Here is a 21,053-nt window from a genome sequence, read left to right as displayed (position 1 = left end):
TTCAATCATCAGTACCACTTAAAAATAAATAAATAAAATAAAGGTATTATGTACAACTACAACTAAGAAAAAAAACATTAACAAAGAAATTTCAACATTCTTCTCTTTTAAAAGGAAGAGACTAAAGAAAAAAAACCCATCTGCTTCAGAGAAGCAAATGAGCTAGTAGTATCATTAAAAGACACTGATGCATATCATAAAATTATAATACAATAATAAAGACCAAGGAATCATAGTATGAACAAATCCAAAGAGGAATCCATATGTATGTAATTTTTGTATTGTTAAGAGCAATAGGATGCTCTAAGCCTATTCATACCAAAAATAACACTAGAAATAAATGGATAATACAATACAATCTAAAGTTAGATGGGGTCATAGTTCCCTCAGAGTTTGTGTGCAGTGTAAGGTAGTGGGTTCAAATTCATTACAAAAAGCAGATATTAAGATGAGATGAAGTTAGAATTTGTTTTATTCAACCTTTTTCACCAATGTTACTAAAGATATTGACCGGAGAAATTATATAGGAATAAAAGTTTATTTGCAGGCTTAGGGTTTCAGAGGTCTTTGTCTATTAAAGACTGCTCCATTTCTCAGGGCTCAAGGTGAGGCAGAACATCATGGCAGAAGTGTGTGGCAGAGGGAAGCAACATACATGGTGATCACAAAATAGAGACAGATTTTGTTTTGGGGAAATATACAAATTTATACTCCAAAGCCGCATCCCCAATTCCCACTTCCTTCAGCCACACACTGTCACTTCAGTTACCACACAGTTAATTCATTCAGGGACTCATTCACTGATGAGGTTATGGCTATGACCCAATTATTTCTTCTCCAAACCTTCCTACATTATCTCACATGTGAGCTTTTGGAGGACACCTCACAACTGGACCATAACAGAAATATAGGAGAATAAGAGGCCCCTAACCCTCCCTTTCTCTACTGATACATTGAATACACATCTACTCATGTTATGGGTCCTTCTTTGACAAAGTCATCAATGAGTTCTGAGATTTAGTCATTGAACAATTGAAAGAATTCCACAATCAAATGAATAGAAAAGGCTAGGGTACACCTGGGCATTTGAGTTGTTGAGTGAAGTGCTATATTTGAGAAATATCTCCTCAAAGTCAGGGGTCACCTTAAATAAGGGGAGATTTAAGATCATATATAAGCTGACTTTATAATTTTCTGTCATTTTCATCTTAATTTATCCATTGGTTAGAGAAGAAGTGATATATAAGTATGAAAATGACAAAGTGGTAGTCTTCTACTTGGTGTCTTTTCATTTGAATCACAACCTGAAGTTAGGGCAGAGAAGTTACATATCAAAGGTGTCAGTTTGTTCCAAGAAGAGATTTACCAATGGTTTTGCTAACTACTTTTGCTGGAAGAATTGCTTCTCTTTTGATTCAATTATGGGTACAAAAGGGAAAATTAAGCAATCTGCTGATAGACTTTGTAAGATATCTAACCTAACACTTTCTAATCATTTAAATTTCTATATTCCCCAATCCCAAAAAAGAGATTCTAGCTGCCATGATTCCAATTTTAATTGGAGAGCTAAATAAGTAAAGTTTATAAGTATTAGGTGTTTTAATAATGTTTTGCATTTCAGTAAAAGGGAAATATTGTTATATAGTACCAAATACACTTCCCTCATATAAGAAAAATGTTAATAATTTTGCCAAATGTTTTAAGTTGAAGTTACTTCAAGTTACTTCCTGGATGTCATATCTATAAAGTAAGTTTGGATGAGATGGAATTGTTTTTTAAAAAGTTTAAGTACCAAAGGTAGTCTTGTCCAGAGAAATAATAAGTTAATAAGTATTGGCTTTTCCAATTTGTACTGTAACATCCTTAAGCTTTTTTTTTTTTTTGAGTGTATTTATTTCTCAAGTAAACAACTTAGATATTTTTCCATTCTTTTTTCTTTCTGATGCAGAGTTCAGGTTAATTAATATTTTACTGCATCTGATAATGTATTATATGTTTGAAGCCTATGACTTTTCATTTTGACATTCTTGTGATTTCATATGCTGTATTCTTCAAACAATAAAATTCTAATGTGTTTTATAAATTGTTTTTATATTTAATGATCTATAGGGAGATATCTATTATATATATATTATATATACTATATATACTATATATTATATATATATATATATATATATATATATATATATATATATATATACTATTTTTACTAGTTTCAGGAATGTTAAACCAAAAAGACATTTTTGACATTTGGTGTATTTCTTGTTTGTTTACTGTTATTTCAGAAAATGTGATTTTACTTGTGTTTTTATAATATACAGCCAGTCATAACAAAACTAATTAAGCAGTATTTTATTTTTAGCATTTTGAAAGTCACTGTTATGTGTTGCCAGTCATTAAAACTTTTTAGACTTTTGGAGACAAAAACAAACAAAACAAACAAACAAACAAACAAACAAAAGATTTGAGCACTTTCTGATCTCTGACCTAACCTTGTCAGTAATAATCCCATGTAATAATCCCAGTAATAATCCCATGCCTACCAGTTTTTTTTCCAGAATAAGTTTCTCCATGCACTGAGTGTCTAATATTAGCAACTTCGGTTCAAGGGAGTGTATCCTAAACTTCCAAATTCTATAAGCAATAGAGACTGACCATGTGTAAAGCTTCATATATTGCAAACAGTTGGATTTTCATTGTTTTAAACTACTTCCAAGGAGTAAAATTTTCAGAGTAGTGTAGGCAAAGTGTTAGAAATCCCTGTTTCAAATCACAGAAAATATTTATAGCACACTCTTCCTCTGGCTACTTGATAATCTGGAATCTAATACACTTGCATCAAATTTTAATGCATCAGTCAAATGAAAACTTTTCTGCACCTTGTGCAGTGTTGTCAGAATGCCTGTGATACAAATCTGAAAGATAGGGATTGGGGTTCTGGCTCAGTTTAGAGTGCTTGCCCAGCATATAGGAGACACTGTAATTAAGCATCAGTACCACATAAAATTAAATAAGTAAAATAAAAGTAATTTGTCTGTCTATGACTAATAAATAAATAAGTAAAATATTTCAAAGTAAAAAATAATCATCTGAAAGATAGTAGGTACCCCAGAGCATATGAGCATGGATATGCAGACTCAGTTGTAAAAATGTTGGTGAGAATATAAATTGAATAAAGATATTTTTGAAAATGATATTTGTATTCTTCAAAAAGTTAAAATAAAAATGCCAGATGATTTAGTAGTAGTAATTCTGGGTATGTATCTCAAAAAGTATTGGAGTCATTACATCATAGAAAACACTGCAGTTCCATTTTCATTGTAATATTATTCACAGAACCTGGTAAAAGAACTGAAGTACCTTTAAGGTAAATGGTAGGTTGCACATGGTGCCACATGCCTGTATTCCCAGTAGCTTGGGAGGGTGTGGCAAGAGAATCATAAATGTAAAGCCAGACCCAGCAACTTATCAGTGAGGCACTAACCAAATCAGTGAGGCCTTGTCTTTAAATAAAATATAAAAACAGCTCTGGTGATGTAGCTCAGTGGTAGACTAGCTCTATTTTCAACATGTAGTAACATAAATAAATAGGGCCAACATATTGACCTCATGCTTTATTTTCCAAGAAAATTCTGGCTTAACTGGACAGGATATGTCACATTCCTTAACAAACTGTTATCTGCAGAAGAAATGCAGTTTCAAAATAATGTTCATAAGACAACTTAAGTTACCCTGAAGTGAACACTTTTGTGACCCTGCTATAGACCAGATTCTGGAACTTAGAGAAATAAAGATAATCCCTACTACCATAAATTCTGTGTGAGTTTATGCTTAAGAATTCAATTAGAAAGGGTGAACATGAGCCTAATTAACCTAAAGTTGTCATGGCAGAGGATACTTGAGAGTTTGATGTTATCCTGCTGTCAGTCCCAAGTCAAGAACTGTACCTGGGCAGGACTCTTTGGGATCTTTTTTTAGACTGGAGTGCAAGAGAGCAGTGCTATTTTCTTTTCAGAGAGAACACACTTTCTTCTGTCAGAGTGTCACCTTGTTCCTCCTTCACATCACTTCTAATAAACTCATTGCCTGCCACTCTGATTGATAAGTTTGGAAACTTTTATCTTGATTGGAAAAAACCTGCATTTGAAGGGGTTGGTCTTCACACTACCTCAATTTTTTAGAGTGTCCCAGCCCTGTATCACTAAGAGATCCTTGCCAGCTGAAGGGCTATCAGAGACTCCCTGGAGTGCCTTCACTTCATTCTTTATACTGCTCTCTAGAGGGAAAAGACACAAGGAATGATATTTACTAGACACTCCAACAGACTTTAGACATGGTGACTGTTCAAACCTTTTGTTAGGCAGTTATGAAACCCACAAGTAGGACAATATGGGAGATTAGAATGAGGACACATCCCACAGGAAATTCTAAAAGGAGAAATTTCAAATCAGATATTGTGATAAGGTATCTGTATGTGGGAAGACAGAGAGCAGAGACACATTGTTCTTATTTTTCAAACTGTCAAGTTACACTTGTCTGCTTTTCTCTCATGTGAAATACTCACAAAGAGAAAGCAAAATCTTTAAACTGCCATCCAGTTCCTGGAGAAAAAAATGGAAATACTGCATTCATTTGAAATGTAAAATAGAAAAAAAAATAGTTGACAAGGAAAATAGGGAATGCTGGCATTAAATATGTGAACAGAGCTGAGTGCAATGGTGCATTTCTGTAATCCCAGTATTTGGAAGGCTGAAGCAGGAGGATCATGAGTTCAATTCCAGCTTCAGCAAAGACGAGGTGCTAAGTAACTCAGTGAGACTCTTTCTTTAAATAAAATACAAAATAAGGCTTGGGATATGGCTCAGGTTCCAGTGACTGAATACATTTTAGAATGACTTGTTATCCAATGACAGATAACTAATCCATTCAATATTGGCTGGATGCCAAGATTCAATCACAAGATACCAGCTAGTTTCCATATGGAAACTAGCTGGTATCTTACAGATAGTGTGGTGGAGGTGTTCCTGCACCTGCTATCTGAGAGGGTCACAGTGTGGGGGATGCTGTGACAGGGCTGCACCACCAGGAAACCAGAACCATGGGGAATGTTAAGTGTTTTGTTCATGATACTCATGAGATAGATAATAGGGCATACAACAATCAATAATAAAAGTACATGTTGCCTGAGATTGCAGGAAAATTCCCAGAATTAGACTAAGGATACAAATAAGATATGTCCTGAGATGTGTTTCAGTATCTCTCACAATACAAACAGTAGTGTTATTTCTTAAGAAATTCAAAGGGGAAAGATTGCAAATCAAGGTTCCTGAGAAAAGCTTAACAATTTACACTAAGCCCCTCATTCTAAAGCCATAACTTGTGCAACGTATATTCCCTTCACTAACAGATCCTTCTTTGCCCTACATAGGAATTCATGATGAAAATGGGAAACACATAGTTAACATTAAGAGCAAATGAGTTGAAGTGCAGAGCCTGCCCTTTAATTAAAGAATATAAAGACATAAGAATTTGTATAATTTGATGAAAGATCAAAGAAACTCTTTAAAAATCAGTTAAATAGGTCATATGAAAAAAGAAAATTACTTTGGAAAAACAGAATAATGTAAAAATTTATATAGATATATTTTAGAGTCAGTTCAGAATAGTAGGCTTTTAAGTAATAGGTTTCACTGTATAATAAGTATAATAATTTTATTATAATATTATAATTATTATTTTATATATATTATGTATAATATATTATATGTAATTATATTATAATTATATATAATCATACATAATTATTATAATTATAATATTATTATAATGTATAATAAGAATAAGTGTGTATTATTAGGGCTTTAGTTTAGAAGCAAAAAAGCTTACCAATAATCATAGGTATACTTTAAAGTTAAAAGTTAATAATAGGTCAGGATACAGGTAGTCAAGTTGCACAGTCTAGTACTTAGTGATTGAGGTGAAAATGTAAAAGCTTAATCATGATTGGCAAAGGTTACAGGAACACATTTAAACAATGTGTTCAATATCTTATGAAGTTAATATATGTCAGAAAAGATTGCAACTCTTGAAAATTATGTAAATCAAAGAAGTTTGGGGCTTTGATGCTATTCATTAACTACATGATTAAACACCTGTAAAAAAAGGTGTAAATGTAAAGGCCCCTCTAGTGGCATCAGATCCTTCTGAAGACTGCTTGTAACTTGCAACCTGTCATTCTGTCTCCTCTTCTTTTGCTGAAGCAACTTATACTTCAGTACCCCATGCTACTCTTGCTTCAGAACCTCGGAATTTCTCTTAGTGCTGGACCTTGGCAATAATAATTAAATTTTTCTTCATTTAAATTTGAAGTTGACTCTGTTGATGGGCTGTATTGAATTATAGAAAGTATATGTATAGACATAAATGCCTGTGATTTGTGCTAATATTCTCATCGTACCCCATACCAAAGAAAAAACAGACATCATAGTTCTATTATTATGCTCAAGGCAAAATTGCAAATAATTTATTTTTTAATTCCTTATACTCTAGGTTCTGGAATACTGAGAGATCTAGAGACTTGGGACCATTCACCTCTTGTTTATTGTAAATGTTAAAACTAGAAAGTTTAAAATTTTATTTGTGCTCCATTTTTTGTAGGGGAGTGGGGACATTGCTACCTCGGGGAACTACTTATGAGTTGAAGTCTCAAGCTGTTTTCTCATAAGACCACAGAACAGAAATATTAAATAAAAATTTAAAGTAATTGTGATATTTCATTTTTATATATATGCACTTCTGTCTGGGCTAGATCTACATATTTGGAGGGAACTCTGCCATGAAATAATTTTATCCTGAGGCTCTTAATGCAATTCACAGAAAAAAAAAAAGATTCCAGGGCTGTGGAGCATTCCTGTAATATCAGTTACTTGAAAAGCCATCATAGGAGATGTTGAGACCCTTCCCCAGGACTCTGTCTATGTTTCTATCTATCCATCAATCCATTCTTCTGTGGTCCTGGGGCTCTGTAGTGAATAATACCCATGGGTCTGATCACCAGTATTTTTTTGTTTGTTTGTTTTGTAAGGGTCCGTTGGAGCGTGGGAGAAAGAGACCACACAAGAGACTGGCTCCATGCAATTGGCAAAAGGGGATTTATTGGGGATCCATTCCAGTTCGCTGGGACTCTGTGCTCACTCAAGGAGGGAGAGCAGCCCAGAGCCCAGAGCAGAGGTCAAGCAGAGCTTAAGTACACTTTCTGGAGAGGGCGGTGGGCTTTGCATACATCAGAACAAATCATCATGAGGTGCAGGGAAATTGAACAACAACTCTGAGACGTGATTAGCACATTCATTGGTGGGAACAGGTCAGGCGGGGGTGATTGGTCACTCCTAAGCAGGTTACACATTCAAACTGATTGGTTCGGGCCCTGTGACAAACTGCACAGGGCCCTAGGCTAAATGGCCAGGAGGGCGTTGTCTTAACTATCTCAGGAATCTGGGTGTAGCTGAGGAATTTAATAATACCTAATCTTTTACATTTTAATTCAAGCTTTCCAGTTTAGAAACTTTACCCTTTCAGTTTGTTTGTTTGTTTTTGCTACTGACAGTTGAACTCAGGGGTACATTACCACTGAGACCACATTCACAGTCCTATTTGTATTTTATTTAAACACAGCATCTCAGTGAGGTTCTTAGTGCCTTGCCATTGCTGAGGCTGGCTTTGAACTCACTGTCCTCCTGCCTCAGACTCTCTAGTCATGGGATTACAGGCATGCACCTCTGCATGTGGTGGATCCCCAGTGTTTGATCAACAAAAACAGAGCAGCCAAAAACCTGTTTTTGTGTCCTTACTTGATTCTGATCTGGATGCAATTTTCTGTCACTCAAACAGTAGGCCTACTGAAATAAGAATTAGACAGGCAGTCAGTGTAAATAGGTAAATCCAGTCAGGTTAAATCTAGGAAGCCAATTTTGAGTGAATCTGGGAAGTTGGAGACTGTCCCCTGAGGGATAGTATCAAGAACAGGCCCCTTCTCCTGTTGCCAAGGTAACCTGTCCCAGGAATTTCCCCTCCCTACAGGGAGCTATAAGGTTGTTAATATGTCCTTGTCTACTCCATCCTGCCCTTCCCCCTTCAACCCACCTATTTCCCACCATTAGGCCATCCCACCAAGCCTTTCTGGGCCTAGGCAGTCCTCAGGAAGGATAAAAATAAGGGGGGAAAGGCAGGAAAACAAAGGAAGCCTAGGACATATAAAAAGGGCAGAACCCCTTGTTTCTTGGGATACCATGATACCAGCTATGTCCCCCTTCTCCCTCATGGGAGAAGTCTATGTTACCCTTTTCTAAATAAGCCCTGCTTCATATGCTTGCCTTAGCAAGCTTCTCCAATGTTCAGAGTTCAACATGAGGGAAACTAAGACTTGTCACCAATAACTGGCAGTATCACTACAAGGCTCAATTTTGGAGGAAGTTCCTGAAGCCATTTCCAATCTGTCTCTTGGGTGAGAACTGCCCAATCAAGACACAGCCAGTGATGAGGGGGTGGGCTTCCACAGTCTCCTGTTCCATTTTTTTTCTGGAGCCTGCTTTCATTGAATCCATTTTTATGTTTCCAGGTTTCTGTGCTACACTGGAGCTGAAAAAAAAACTACATGGGGAACACTAAGCATCCTGAAAGCCAGGAAATGGTAAGTGTGTGTTCTTGTTTTGAGACTGGGTAGGGAGGTTGTTTGCAGCCAATGGGACTGGCAATGGTGGTTGAAAACTCCTCATAATTGTCTCCAGAGTCTGGTGGCTAGAGGGTCTCTCCATGGCAGCTTAGCCTTCAGTTTTCTCTGACTAGTCCAGTGGAGCTCATGTCAGTATTTGAGACCTCAAGTATTTTTGTTCCATAACTGTATGGTGTTTCAGAGCCTTACCTGAATTCCTATGTGGGTATCTGTGTGCCATTAGCTCAGCATGTCCCCAGATTGTGTGGTGAAGACTGGGAAGAGGGCCCCAACTTCATTAGTTGTGTTCCTGCATGAGAGAAGCTGTGGCTTTTTTAGGGACCCCTGTTCTTGCTCCTCCTGAGTGTTTGTTTTTGTTGTTTATATGTTTGTTTATTTTAGACCAGGAATTATTCCCAGAGGTTTTTATCTACTGACCCACATTCTCAACCTCTTTTTGTATTTTTATGTAGAGACAGGGTCTCACTGAGTTTCTTAGAACCTCACTAAGTTGCTCAGTCTGGTTTTGAACTCACCATCTTCATGCCTCCTGAGCTTTCTAAATGTAGACTAAGAAGTATCTCAAATCCAGAATGGCTATCTGATAGTTTAGCTATTTATAAGTCTGAGATTAAATCCCAAATTTCCAGCTCTCTTCACAAAGGCAGGGTTCCCTGCTTGAAAGGGTAAAGTTTCTAAGCTGGAAGACTTGAATTAAAATGTAAAAGATTAGGTATTATTGAGTTCCTCTGTTACACCCAGATTCATGAGATAGTTAAGACAACACCCTACTAGCCATTTAGCCTAGGGCCCTGTGCAGTTTGTCACAGGGCCCGAACCAATCAGTTTGAATGTGTACCCCGCTTAGGAATGACCAATCACCCCCGCCCGACCTGTTCCCGCCAATGAATTTGCCAATCACGTCTCAGAGTTGTTGTTCAATTTCCCTGCACCTCATGATGATTTGTTCTGATGTATGCAAAGCCCCCCACCCTCTCCAAAAAGTGTACTTAAGCTCTGCTGGACCTCTGCTCTAGGCTCTGGGCTGCTCTCCCTCCTTGAGTGAGCACAGAGTCCCAGCGTGCTGAATGGATCCCCAATAAATATCCCCTTTTGCCAATTGCATGGAGTCAGTCTCTTGGGTGGTCTCTCCCTCAGACGTTTCACCAGACCCTTACATGCTCACCTTGATTGAGAAAAAATAAAATAAAATAAATAGTGAAATGACCAGGCAGCTGTATAATGGTCATCTTATTTAACCACATCTGGATATGTTAATGAACACCATTAAGGCCTATTCAAATTAAAAAACCTTGAGACTCACTCTTGGAATGCCTTCTACCAAATTCTTTGTCCTTGGAGTGAACCCAGTTGGAAGTCACTGGAAGGAAGATGGGATACAGAAAGGAAAAATATGAACCCAGTTGGTAATAAGAATGCCTTTTCAGTACTCATTTTAAATAGACTTTGCCCCATGCTCTCCAAAAACCATATATAAACTTCGAAGCTGGCACAAAAATAAATAAATAAATAAATAAAATAAATGGGTTCTTCTGCTATCACACCCTCTCCCACATTGTGGGAGTTCTCTTTCTTCTTGCTAAAATAAATCCTTGTTTTTTACTCTTACCTTCCTTGAGTGTCCATAGATTTTATTCTTTAAAATTTGTGAAAAAGAGCCCAGGTATAATTGGTTAAATGGGAAATTTAATTTCATCTCAAAACTTCAGTTTCAAAATAATTATTTTTTCTTATGTTTTGTTTTAAAGAGATGCTTATTTGTAATTTTCTTCTCCAAGAAATGGAGGGCAGTTTTAAAAGATTTTGCTTTATCCTTATGAGTCTTTCACATAAGAAAAAAGCAGGGAAAAATTAGATGACATTAAAAATAATGACTTTTTTCTAAATAAAATACTATAGTCAATGTGTCCCAGTCACCAGGGGGCAAAATTTCGACATATGCAGTCAAGGAGAGAAATAAAAAGTGTCCACATGCTTCTGCCCCTTTCAATGCTTTATTCACTCAAATTCTCAATACAATTATACTCTATAGGTTCTTACTCAAGAAAATAACAATCCTGAATGGTACGCATTGCAATGGACATAATCTATTCACAGCAAAAAAAAAAAAATAGTTTGATTAATTTACTGCTAACAATTCTAGATTAATTTTAAACACTGCAAAACTCAGTTAATCATGACAGGCTAGTGACAAACATTCCCTTTGTGTTCTAAGTTTAAATGTCAGATCAAAAGTTTTAAGCCTTAGGCTTTTTTTTTTTAAAGAGAGAGTGAGAGAGGAGAGAGAGAGAGAGAGAGAATTTTTAATATTTATTTCTTAGTTCTCGGCGGACACAACATCTTTGTTGGTATGTGGTGCTGAGGATCGAACCCGGGCAGCACGCATGCCAGAAGAGCGCGCTACCGCCTGAGCCACATTCCCAGCCCAAGCCTTAGGCTTTTAGTCCAGCAGATGCACACTCACTCAGACCATGGTGACAAGGTCCAAAACCAAGGCAGGCTTCTCCTGGCTTGGAGTGGACAACAGGTTGAGGAGAGAACCTATGGAGAAGTTGTGGCTTTCACCAAAGTCCAGATGAAGTGGTAGAGTTTGAGAGATGAGAAAATCATGCAGAGGATCAGAAGAATAATGACAAGTGATGGGATGTCAGGTCCTCATCAGGCTCTTCAGCTTGAGTACATCCTTGTTTCTGCTGGCTAAATCCCTGCTCATTAGCTCTATTATTTATACTAAATTTGGGGGCTTTTAACCTCTCTTTCAATTCTTATTAGCTATCATGGGAATTCTCCATGAATCATTTAGCCTGGGGTTAAACACTTCTGGTCTTGTGGTCTCCACCCTGATTGTCTTGTCTTTCCAGGCAAGTATAGCCTGCCAGATATTTTACTCTGTTTATCAGGTTGAGGGGAAATAACTTTTTTTTTTAGGCCATACTGGAGGACTCTTTGGGTGTGCCTGGTGAGACTGCAGGTTTCAAACTGGAGTTTTTTTAATGGAGCTGTTTAAGCTCAGGGCTAAGACCATCCTCACAGTCCTAATTGAAGACTTTTTTTTAATGTAATTGGACCTTAATTGAGGGTCCCCCCATATATAAGATGACTTTATTAAAATGAACTGTAGAAGCATTCCAAACATTTCCAGCAAACATTTTCGTCCTAATATGGAGGAAAATAAAGATGGGACTGGACTTGTTTTAAACTACAAGAAAGTTTAATCACAAAGGCTAGAGTACATAGTGAATCTGAACATCAAAAATCATGTGAGTAACCTGGTACATTTAAAAAAAATTTTTTTTTAGTTGTCAATGGACTTTTATTTTACTTATTGGTATGTGGATCTGAGAATAGAACCCAGTGCCTCACACATGCTAGGCAAGCGCTCTGCCACTGAGCCGAAACCCCAGCCCTAACCTGGTACATTTTTAATAGACATTAACCAGTAGCCTTAATACTTTTTCAATATCTGTTTGGATTGAATTAATAATCCAGAAATCAGTGAAGCAAAGAATCGAATAATTTTATCTTCAACTGTGGTTTCAGATATCACAGTGTCTGAGTTAAGATTCCCCTTTGAAGAACTTAACTGTGTGTTGTGTTCTCATTCCAACATCCCATATTTGCCCAGTCCTTAGTTTTAGAACAGTCTGACATAAGGTGTCCACAGATACCAATGTCTCTTAGTCTATTTAGAAAATATCAGTATCTGACTCTTCTCTTCTAGAGATCAGTTTGAACTATAAGTGTGTAGCATCTAAGGGGAGTAGTTGGATGCTGTGAAGCTGGAAGGAATCTTCTGATGTTCCTTTCATCTAAAAGGAAGTTTGTTTGGAGGGTGCATACCAGGAATTAAACTCAGAGGCACTCCACCACTTAGCCTCATCCCTAGCCCTATTTTACATTTTCTTTGGAAAATCAGAGTTGCTTAGTGCCTTACCATTGCTGAGGCTGCTTTGAACTCTCCATCCTCTGCCTCAAACTCCCAAGCCCCTGGGATTATAGGCATTTCCCACCATGCCTGGCTGGCATTTCTTTTTTTTTTTTTTGTATTAGATACTGTGAATAAAGCTACAATGAAAATGGAATTGCAGTTATTTCTTTGAGAAAAGTTTTCCAATTCATCTAGATGTATGCCAGAAATATTATTACTGGATTGTATGGCATTTTTTACCCTGATTTATTATTATTATTTTTATTTATTGAGTCACCCTAGATTAACCCATGGGCACTTTGTCACTGTGCTATACACCAACCTGTTCCCCTTTTCTGAAACAGCATCTCACTCATTTGGTTACGGCCTTGCCAAATTGCTGAGACTGGTCTTGAACTTGAGATTCTCCTTTCTTATCTTCCTGAGCCACTGGGAGCATAGGCATGTGCAGCCTTGCTCTGCTACCCAACATTATTATTAGTGGATTATATGTCATTTTTATTTTTAGCTTTTGAAGAAACTTAACACTTTTTTCAAAAATATATTTATTAATTTTATATTTTCACCAATATTTTTACATGTATATGTACACTGGCATAATTGTCATCTTTCAGAAATTTGTGTATCTTAGTTGGTTTGGCACTAGGAGATGAACCCAGGAGTGCTTACCACTGAGCCACATCCTCAGTCCTTTGTATGTTTTATTTTGAGACAATTTTTCACTAAGTTACTTAGAGGCTTGCTAAGATGCTGAGACTGTCTTTCAAATCACAATTATAAACCTCTGGGATTACAGGCCGCTGCCACCACACCTGGCTCTCAGATTTTACCTAAAGACATTTTAAGAGTCCTGCAGAGGGTACAGGAAATTGGTTGAATTCATGCATTAAATTCCCAAGGCAAGTTTATGTGAAGTAGCCAGTGTAGGAATGTTCTGTAAAGATTTATTCAAATAAACAGAGATTTGTGGTTTCTAACCCCTATTCTGAACTACTATTGGTTATCATAGTCCATAAAGGTGCTAGAAATACAATGTAAATTTATTGGTTTTCAATCTATGTAGATTTGCACATGCTCAGTCACTTTTGCTTCCAGAGCTTAGAAGTTCAGGACATAGTAACTTGAACAAAAGACAAATGTTTAAGTTGAGAAATTTAGTATACAAGCAAACTCCTTCTAGGAGAAATTGGTAGTTCTGGCTTTATTATTGGAGTTAGCAGGGTTGGGGCTGGGCTCATGAACTGCTAAAATATTACTCAGGGTACCAGTGGTTCTTTATATTTTTCCCTATTACATCCACAATACAACCTAGGAAGAATATCCTCTGACAGCAACAGCAATTGGGAAAATATGTTGACAAATGTCTTCTTGAGATGAACTAACATCTTTGATACTTGGCCTTGATCCCAGCTGATAAAACACTTGCAGAAGCTTTCATGGCCCCTAGAAATTACCATACATTCTGTGGCTTAGATACTTCTGTATCACTTCTCCCACATTTCTGTTTACTGTGGGTGATACTGACCATTGGGGATTTGGTCTCAAATGGGGTAGTTTGCTAAAGACAGGTCTAATACTCAGTGTACCCCAGCTTTTCATTCTGATTGAAGGTAAATATTTTCTAAATTGATGAATGTATTTAAGTCTCTCTATTCATTTATAACTTTGTGAAAGAGACACTCAGAACATGAGTAGCTTTTTATTAACTGTATTTTTAGATGGAGAAAAACTCAAGAATTTTAATATTCTGCCTTATTTTCAACATCATTCCCCATTAACATATGCCTTTTATTGTGTTTCTAAGTTTGGAACCGAGTATCTTGCACATTCTGAACACACACGCTGTGCCAGTAAATCGTGCTACGAGTCCCAAATTCTAACTTCAGATTGGATAATTTCGCCATTCATGTCTAATATTATTTTTCATATGTATGGTTTTGTTTAGGCCTTCCTATTGCTCTTAACCATGCCCAAAAAAACATATATATGGATTCACATTTGGTTAATTTATGATTCATTTGTTTCTATTATTGCCATATAGTTTCATAATACACATTAATGTCACTTAAAAATGGAAGGTTTTTGGCTGTTTTACATATTTTTCCTAGATAAATTTCAGAAAAACAGTTTAAGCATACTAAAATCTTAATGGGAATATATTACACATTAAACTGAAATAAATGGTTTTCTTTGTAATTATGAATTTTATTTACACACATGGTGTGTATAATGGAGCATTTTATGTCCTCTGTAAATTTTTGTTTTGTGATAAGTCACACATATTTTTCTTGAAAGTGTCTATATATGTCATGTGTTACACAGATATCACCTGTATGTAATACTTATGTAATATTTTGTTCTGTCAATTAAACTGAATAAAATTATGTTGTAGGGACAAACAAAGCAAGTCATGGAAGATAGCAGAAAACACTTTTATTTGGCTGCAGCCAGGTTCAGAGGGAATAGCTTTTGCTATAATCAATCAATCCCCTGAACCCCAAGTTTGGGTAGTTTCAAAGTTTTATACCCAGCATATAATTGGATGTGCTCAGAAAATCACAGTCTGCAGAAGTTCACATAAAAGCAGTTTTGTTGTTGTTGTTGTTGTTGTTGTTGTTGTTGTTGTTGTTTTCTTTCACTGTTCTGGGCAAGTTTACCCTTCATGGATAGCACCTGAGAAGGGGAGAGATTCTTCTCCCCTTTCTTTCCTCCCCCTGCCAGCTATTACCAGGGAGCCCAATTGGTAACTTCTTTTATCTTAGAAATGTAAACATCTGTGTGAAGCCCCAGTTAGACACCAAGAGGCCTTGTTTACACATTTTTTACAAACTACACTACTGGATACATGTTTGTGAGAAACTAGTAAGTGGGTGTCCAGTACCTGGAGTGCTGATTTCTTCCCAGCCAGTGGCCAGTTAAAACAGGGCAACATGAAAATTGGAAGTTTATCTACATTGAACTCTTTTGTAGAGACTCTTTTGGTGACAGTCCAAAAATCAGCCATGGTGAAGATTTCTGGAGAAGTTCAGTTAAAACTTCTGTGGAGAAATCAGGCGCCACTTCAATGAAACTAAAAATATGTCTGATTTCAAGAAAGCAATTTTTTCAAACGATTGTATTTATTTCATTTTGAATGTACTGCCTCTTTGCACCTATTTTTCTCGTTTCAACTGCATGGACTAACATAGCTGTAGCCTTATGCTATCATGTAACTATATATTATCAGGGTTCAAAAGCCCAGTATTTTTATAGGCTTTTCTACTGTTTGAGGAGTATCATATATATTAAATAAACACTTTACACAAAAAATAATAGCAATTTACATTCTTTCTCTAATTCAAGAGAATTTGTTTCTTGTCCTCATCAATACTGTGTAAATTTTTTGGCATCAGATGTTAGTTTGCATTTTTCTAATTTGTTAAGATGTTAAGAGGTTTTAATTTTTGAACATTTCTCCTACCAAAAGTGTCATTTCCTTTTTTATTAAATATTCTTAACTTTATGTGAGGTCATTAGTTCTCCCACTTTGTCACTTCTCTTTATACCTTTTGTTAAAATTATTTTATTATTTTAGTTGTGGCTGGACATACCTTTATGTTATTTATTTATTGATATGTGGTGCTAAGGATGGAACCAAGGGCCTCACATGTGCCAGGTGAGTGATCTGCTACTGATCCAGAACCCTAGCTCATCTTTGTACCGCTTAATGAAAAAAAAAATTAATTTTTATGTTGCCCAATTTATAAATTTTTAACATATTTGTGTAACTTTTTGAAAATAAATAACTGCTCTGTTTTGTGGTTCTTGACATTTAAAACAAAGTTGCCATTTCACTCCTCAACATCCCCAGGCATTTTTAAAAAATCTTATATAGAAACATGTTGTTGGTAAGTGACCCAAGCTGACCTTAAAATTTTAACTTTTCTGCCTAGTCTTCCAAATAGTTTGCGTTAGAGGCAAGTACTATGACATTTTCAGTATAAATCCCTTTTATTCATGCTGGGGATTGAATACAGAGTTAACTGACAAATGAATCACATTCCCAGGATTATTTTATATATTATTTAGTGACAGGATCTCACTGAGTTTTTTAGGACTCTTTTTGTTGTGGCTGGCATTGAACTCACAGTCCTCCTGCTTCAGTCTTCAGAGTTTTGGGATTGCAGGCATGTGCCAGCACACCTAGCATAAATCCCTTGTTTTAGTAACTTTTGACAGATATATATGGGTTATTGGATTTAGGGGTGGTATACCCTTAAGCCACAGCCATTTACCCAGGCCATTCATTATTTTATTTTGAGACAGAAACTTCCTCATGGTGGTCATGGCCTTCCAATGTTGACGAGGCTTTCTTTGAACTTTTGGTTCTTCAGCCTCTACCTCCCAAGTCATTGAGATTATATGTATAATACCATCCACAGCTATATTTTATTTTTATATTGAAGTATATAATACTTCTGAAAATGATTTTTTCTGATATTAAAAAAGCATATAATATAGTTTTCCCAAAAAATAACTCCTTGTCCCAATGATTTTTTTGAAAGAATATCATATTTCTATTTCTGCAAAGCACTGCACACTTTCTCTAAATTTCAAGTTTTTTGTTGTTTGTTTGGTTTTGTTTCATTTTCTTTTTCTTAATAAAGGTACTGTGTTACTTACACACATTTATTTATTTGTATTATTATAAGGTATCTACTTATTTCTGTAAGTTTATAGTGTAGGACAATGTGTGGTAAAATCCATCTGTGGTTCAGTTATGTAGTTCAAGGAAATATAATATGTAGCCTAAGTATTTGGTAATACAAAATTCTAGATGTCAGTATTTCTGTGACATTTAAAAAATAAATAAGATAAATTTAAAAAGTTAAAAAGTTTAGAGTGCATTTCTTGCAATGTATACCTATCATTAAATGAGGCATATTTGGCACAAGTACATATATATTGCTATTATATATAATTAATATTTTATTGCTACATCTCAAATTAATTATATCTCTTTCAATTTAATTTGTCTTTTGGAAGCAACCACACATGACACTCTATGCAGATGTACGTTTTATATGGTGTGAAAATTTTGCTTTTGCTTAATATGTTCTGCCCTCTACTCTCCTTTTTATGAAATTTTCTTTTCAAAATTATTGATTTTCATGAATTTTAGACCTTTTATTTTTAACTAGTGAAGTCTGTAGAGTTTCTTTTTATCCTCAGTTTCAGGTGCATCCCACTATATAAAGCTTTAATGTTGTGTAATTGACCTCTAATATTCTGCATATTTTACCCCTAATTCTGAGCACTCTGGACTATTAATATCTGGATGGAAAGGATCTCAGAATTATTCATGCAAAAGGCAGGAAATGGATGGAGCAAGATGTAAGACTGGTGGATGCTAAGTATGTAGGTGACATTTTTTTTTTTAAAGTATTGGTGGAGGGGCTGGGGTTTTGGCTCAGCTCTAGAGTTCTGACCTAGCACATAAGAGGCACTGTGTTTGATCATCAGCACCACATAAAAATAAATAAATAAAATAAAGGTATTGTGTCCAACTACAACTGAAAATAAACACTTTCAAAATTGTGGAGTATATGGGGGTAGGGAGAAAAAGATCAATAAAATAAAATAAAAAAACTTGAGCAGCAGAAGGGTTCAGATGCAGCAAGTCTACAATGGCATCATTAGGGTAGAGGGATAGTGTTCTTGGAAGCAGAAATAAAATTTGGGAAGAAAGAAAAAGGTAACTGTTGTACTGTTCCCAAGTGAGGGAGCCAGGTGAATGGGTTCTGTTTTTAACTCTTCCCCTCTAGAAGTGGAATTGATAGCTCATAAGGTATGCCTCAGTAAGTAGTAGAACATCATATCCAAGTACTTTTACACTTTTTCAAGGCAACAAGCTCTCCTTTAGAATTCCAGTCACATTACATCGTTGTACTTTTTAGTTATTCATTCATTCTTTCAATTATTTATTTGTTTTTGTATTTACTCACTTTTTCTTTACATTGTTTTTACATTCCTGGTGATTTTATAATGGTATAAATACACTGAATGTTAATTTCTCTAATTTTGGTTTATGTGTTTATTTATATACTTATTATTTGAACATTTTCCCCCTTCCCAAGCCTGATTTATATTAGATCTTAATCTTGTTTTATAAATACTTGATAAAAACACATTATTTCAAACAGCTTAAGGATCTATCTCTTGAGCATAATTCCAATCACAAACTAAAGTGGGCCTCTGGGTCAATAAAAAGCTGTGTCAAATCTCCTCTTTGTTCTTATTTACAGCTTAATATAGTACTCCTCTCTCACTTGTATATGTTTGAGAACATACTAATTTCCCAACGCAGCATTTAATAAATGTAGATGAGTGTTCATCAACAAACCCACTATTGTTTTTAAATTGTTTAAATCCTTGACCCTGAAAGTTTCACCGATTACCTTTTTTATTCTCTCTCTCTCTCTCTCTCTCTCTCTCTCTCTCTCTCTCTCTCTCTCTGTTCCTCTCCCTCCCTCCCTCTCTCCCCCCTCCCTCTCTCTCTCTCTCCCTCCCTCCCTCCCTCCCATTCTCCCTCCTTCCTTCCCTTCCTCCCTCCCTCCCTCTCTCTCTCTGTCTCTCTGTCTTTCATATTACAGATTGAACCCAGGAATGCTTTTCTGCTAAGAAATATCCTCAGCCCTTTATAAAATATTTTATATAGAAAAGGGTTTTGCTGAGTTTCTTAGAGCTTCACTAAGTTGCTGAGGATGGCTGGCTTTGAACTAGTGATCTTAAACCAACATCCTCAGAAGACTCTAGGATTAAAGGCATGCATCACTTCATATAGCTTTTGATACTCTCTTTGAAATAATCAGTCACAACTCTAATAATTAAAATTGCATTTAAGTCACTCTTTTCTAATGCAGTAATATATTACCAACTAAAATATTTTTGAAACAAATTTATTGAATCACGCTATTTTATTTGAAGAGTTTATTCTGTTACCTCTTTAGAACTTGCTAAATGGTCTTCTTCTTAGAATATGTGTGTCTCTTGATATCAAATGGGTCTATGATAAGTGTGTTGAAAATTATGATTGTAAACCTATTATGAACCTCCACATTTCCAAGAGTATTGAGGGCCAAAAAAGAACAGTATTCATAACTAATGAATCACTTTCAGTGGAAGCATAGTACCAGTGTCCAAGATGGAATGCAATCGAGATGCTTCAGTGGTAAAGTGGTGTCAGAATTTGGGTACCTCTAAAAGGATTTGGGATCCTAGGGATTTGGGTACCTCTAAAGCACCATGTACATTTCAGAATCTTTTACTCACCTTTTAAATACAGTTACTGCTGCTTGCATAAAAAATAAAACACTATGTATAAGAAAGGTGAATGAGAATTAAATCCTCTGGAGGCACCAAGGTTAATCTTTTATTCTAGTAGATAATTAATCAAATAAGAAACACCTTGCAATTGCTCCCATCTTTCTCAACTACATGAAGTAGAACATTTAGATGTACTGAACTGAAATGACAAAAATGCATTTCATGGAGGTGATATCAAAGAAATTTTAATGGCAGAATCTTGGAAATGTGGGATAAAAATATGCATATACATATACAGTTATATAGAGAAAAAGATAAATGATAAGCTCATAAATGCAGGGATAAATTCCTGTGTGCCACATGAGTTGTATGTACAAGGTAATGATAATACCCAAAAGATGAAGAAAGTAGTAATTGAGGTGATTCAGAACTCTATAATTGTGAGGGATAATAATAAAAATTTAGTAAAAAATAGACACTGTTATATCCCTTTGGATATGCCTCTTTCCCCTGCTGTTCATCTGAATTTCATTCTATCAAATGAGCTTATGTGGGTAAAGTGCTTTCTGAATTTTTGTTTTCTTTTGTTTTCAGGATTTTGTCATCCATGTCTTGTAATGCCCAGTCCTGAACTCATTTTGTGGCTCTTTTACAACTTATTCTCATCTACAGAGGCACAGACCCACTTCACTCATTTTGTTCAATGAACTGAATTTTCTCTATCTTTGCAAACAATGTTTGGAATAGTCAGTCTATTGGAGGGTCTTCCATATCATATAATATGGTTCTCAGACCCTGTGGGAATTGAGGGTAGTTCCCTGCTGTGTTACTATCATCTTCCCTGTGAGAAGGCTTATCTATCTTCTGTGTTTTGAGTACTCCACCAACTCAGAAGAGAAGAATTTGTGGTCACAAGCTAAAGAACACTAGAAGCTATGAGATTTGAGAAAATGCAAGGAATAATTTTCTCTTAGACTTTTAGAGGAAGTATGGCTATTTCATCACTTTGATAAAAATTTATATACTCACATTCACTCACACTGTGAAAGTCTTGTATTTAAATAATCCATAATTGTAAGAAACAAT

At 35.7% G+C, this 21,053-nt stretch overlaps 1 protein-coding gene across 1 annotated transcript in view; it reads left to right on the top strand.

Annotated features, from left to right (window-relative positions):
- LOC101963542 (uncharacterized) overlaps positions 1-21,053 on the top strand; it is a 119,011-nt gene that overhangs the window by 57,504 nt on the left and 40,454 nt on the right. The window contains exon 4 of the mRNA XM_078017208.1: positions 8,621-8,692. Within this exon, the coding sequence (XP_077873334.1) occupies positions 8,657-8,692 (36 nt within the window). The 5' untranslated portion in view covers positions 8,621-8,656. The remainder of the gene's footprint in view (positions 1-8,620; positions 8,693-21,053) is intronic.

Source organism: Ictidomys tridecemlineatus, chromosome 7 (assembly GCF_052094955.1).
Source record: "Ictidomys tridecemlineatus isolate mIctTri1 chromosome 7, mIctTri1.hap1, whole genome shotgun sequence".
Lineage (NCBI taxonomy): Eukaryota > Metazoa > Chordata > Mammalia > Rodentia > Sciuridae > Ictidomys > Ictidomys tridecemlineatus.
This window is presented reverse-complemented; position numbering and strand designations above follow the sequence as displayed.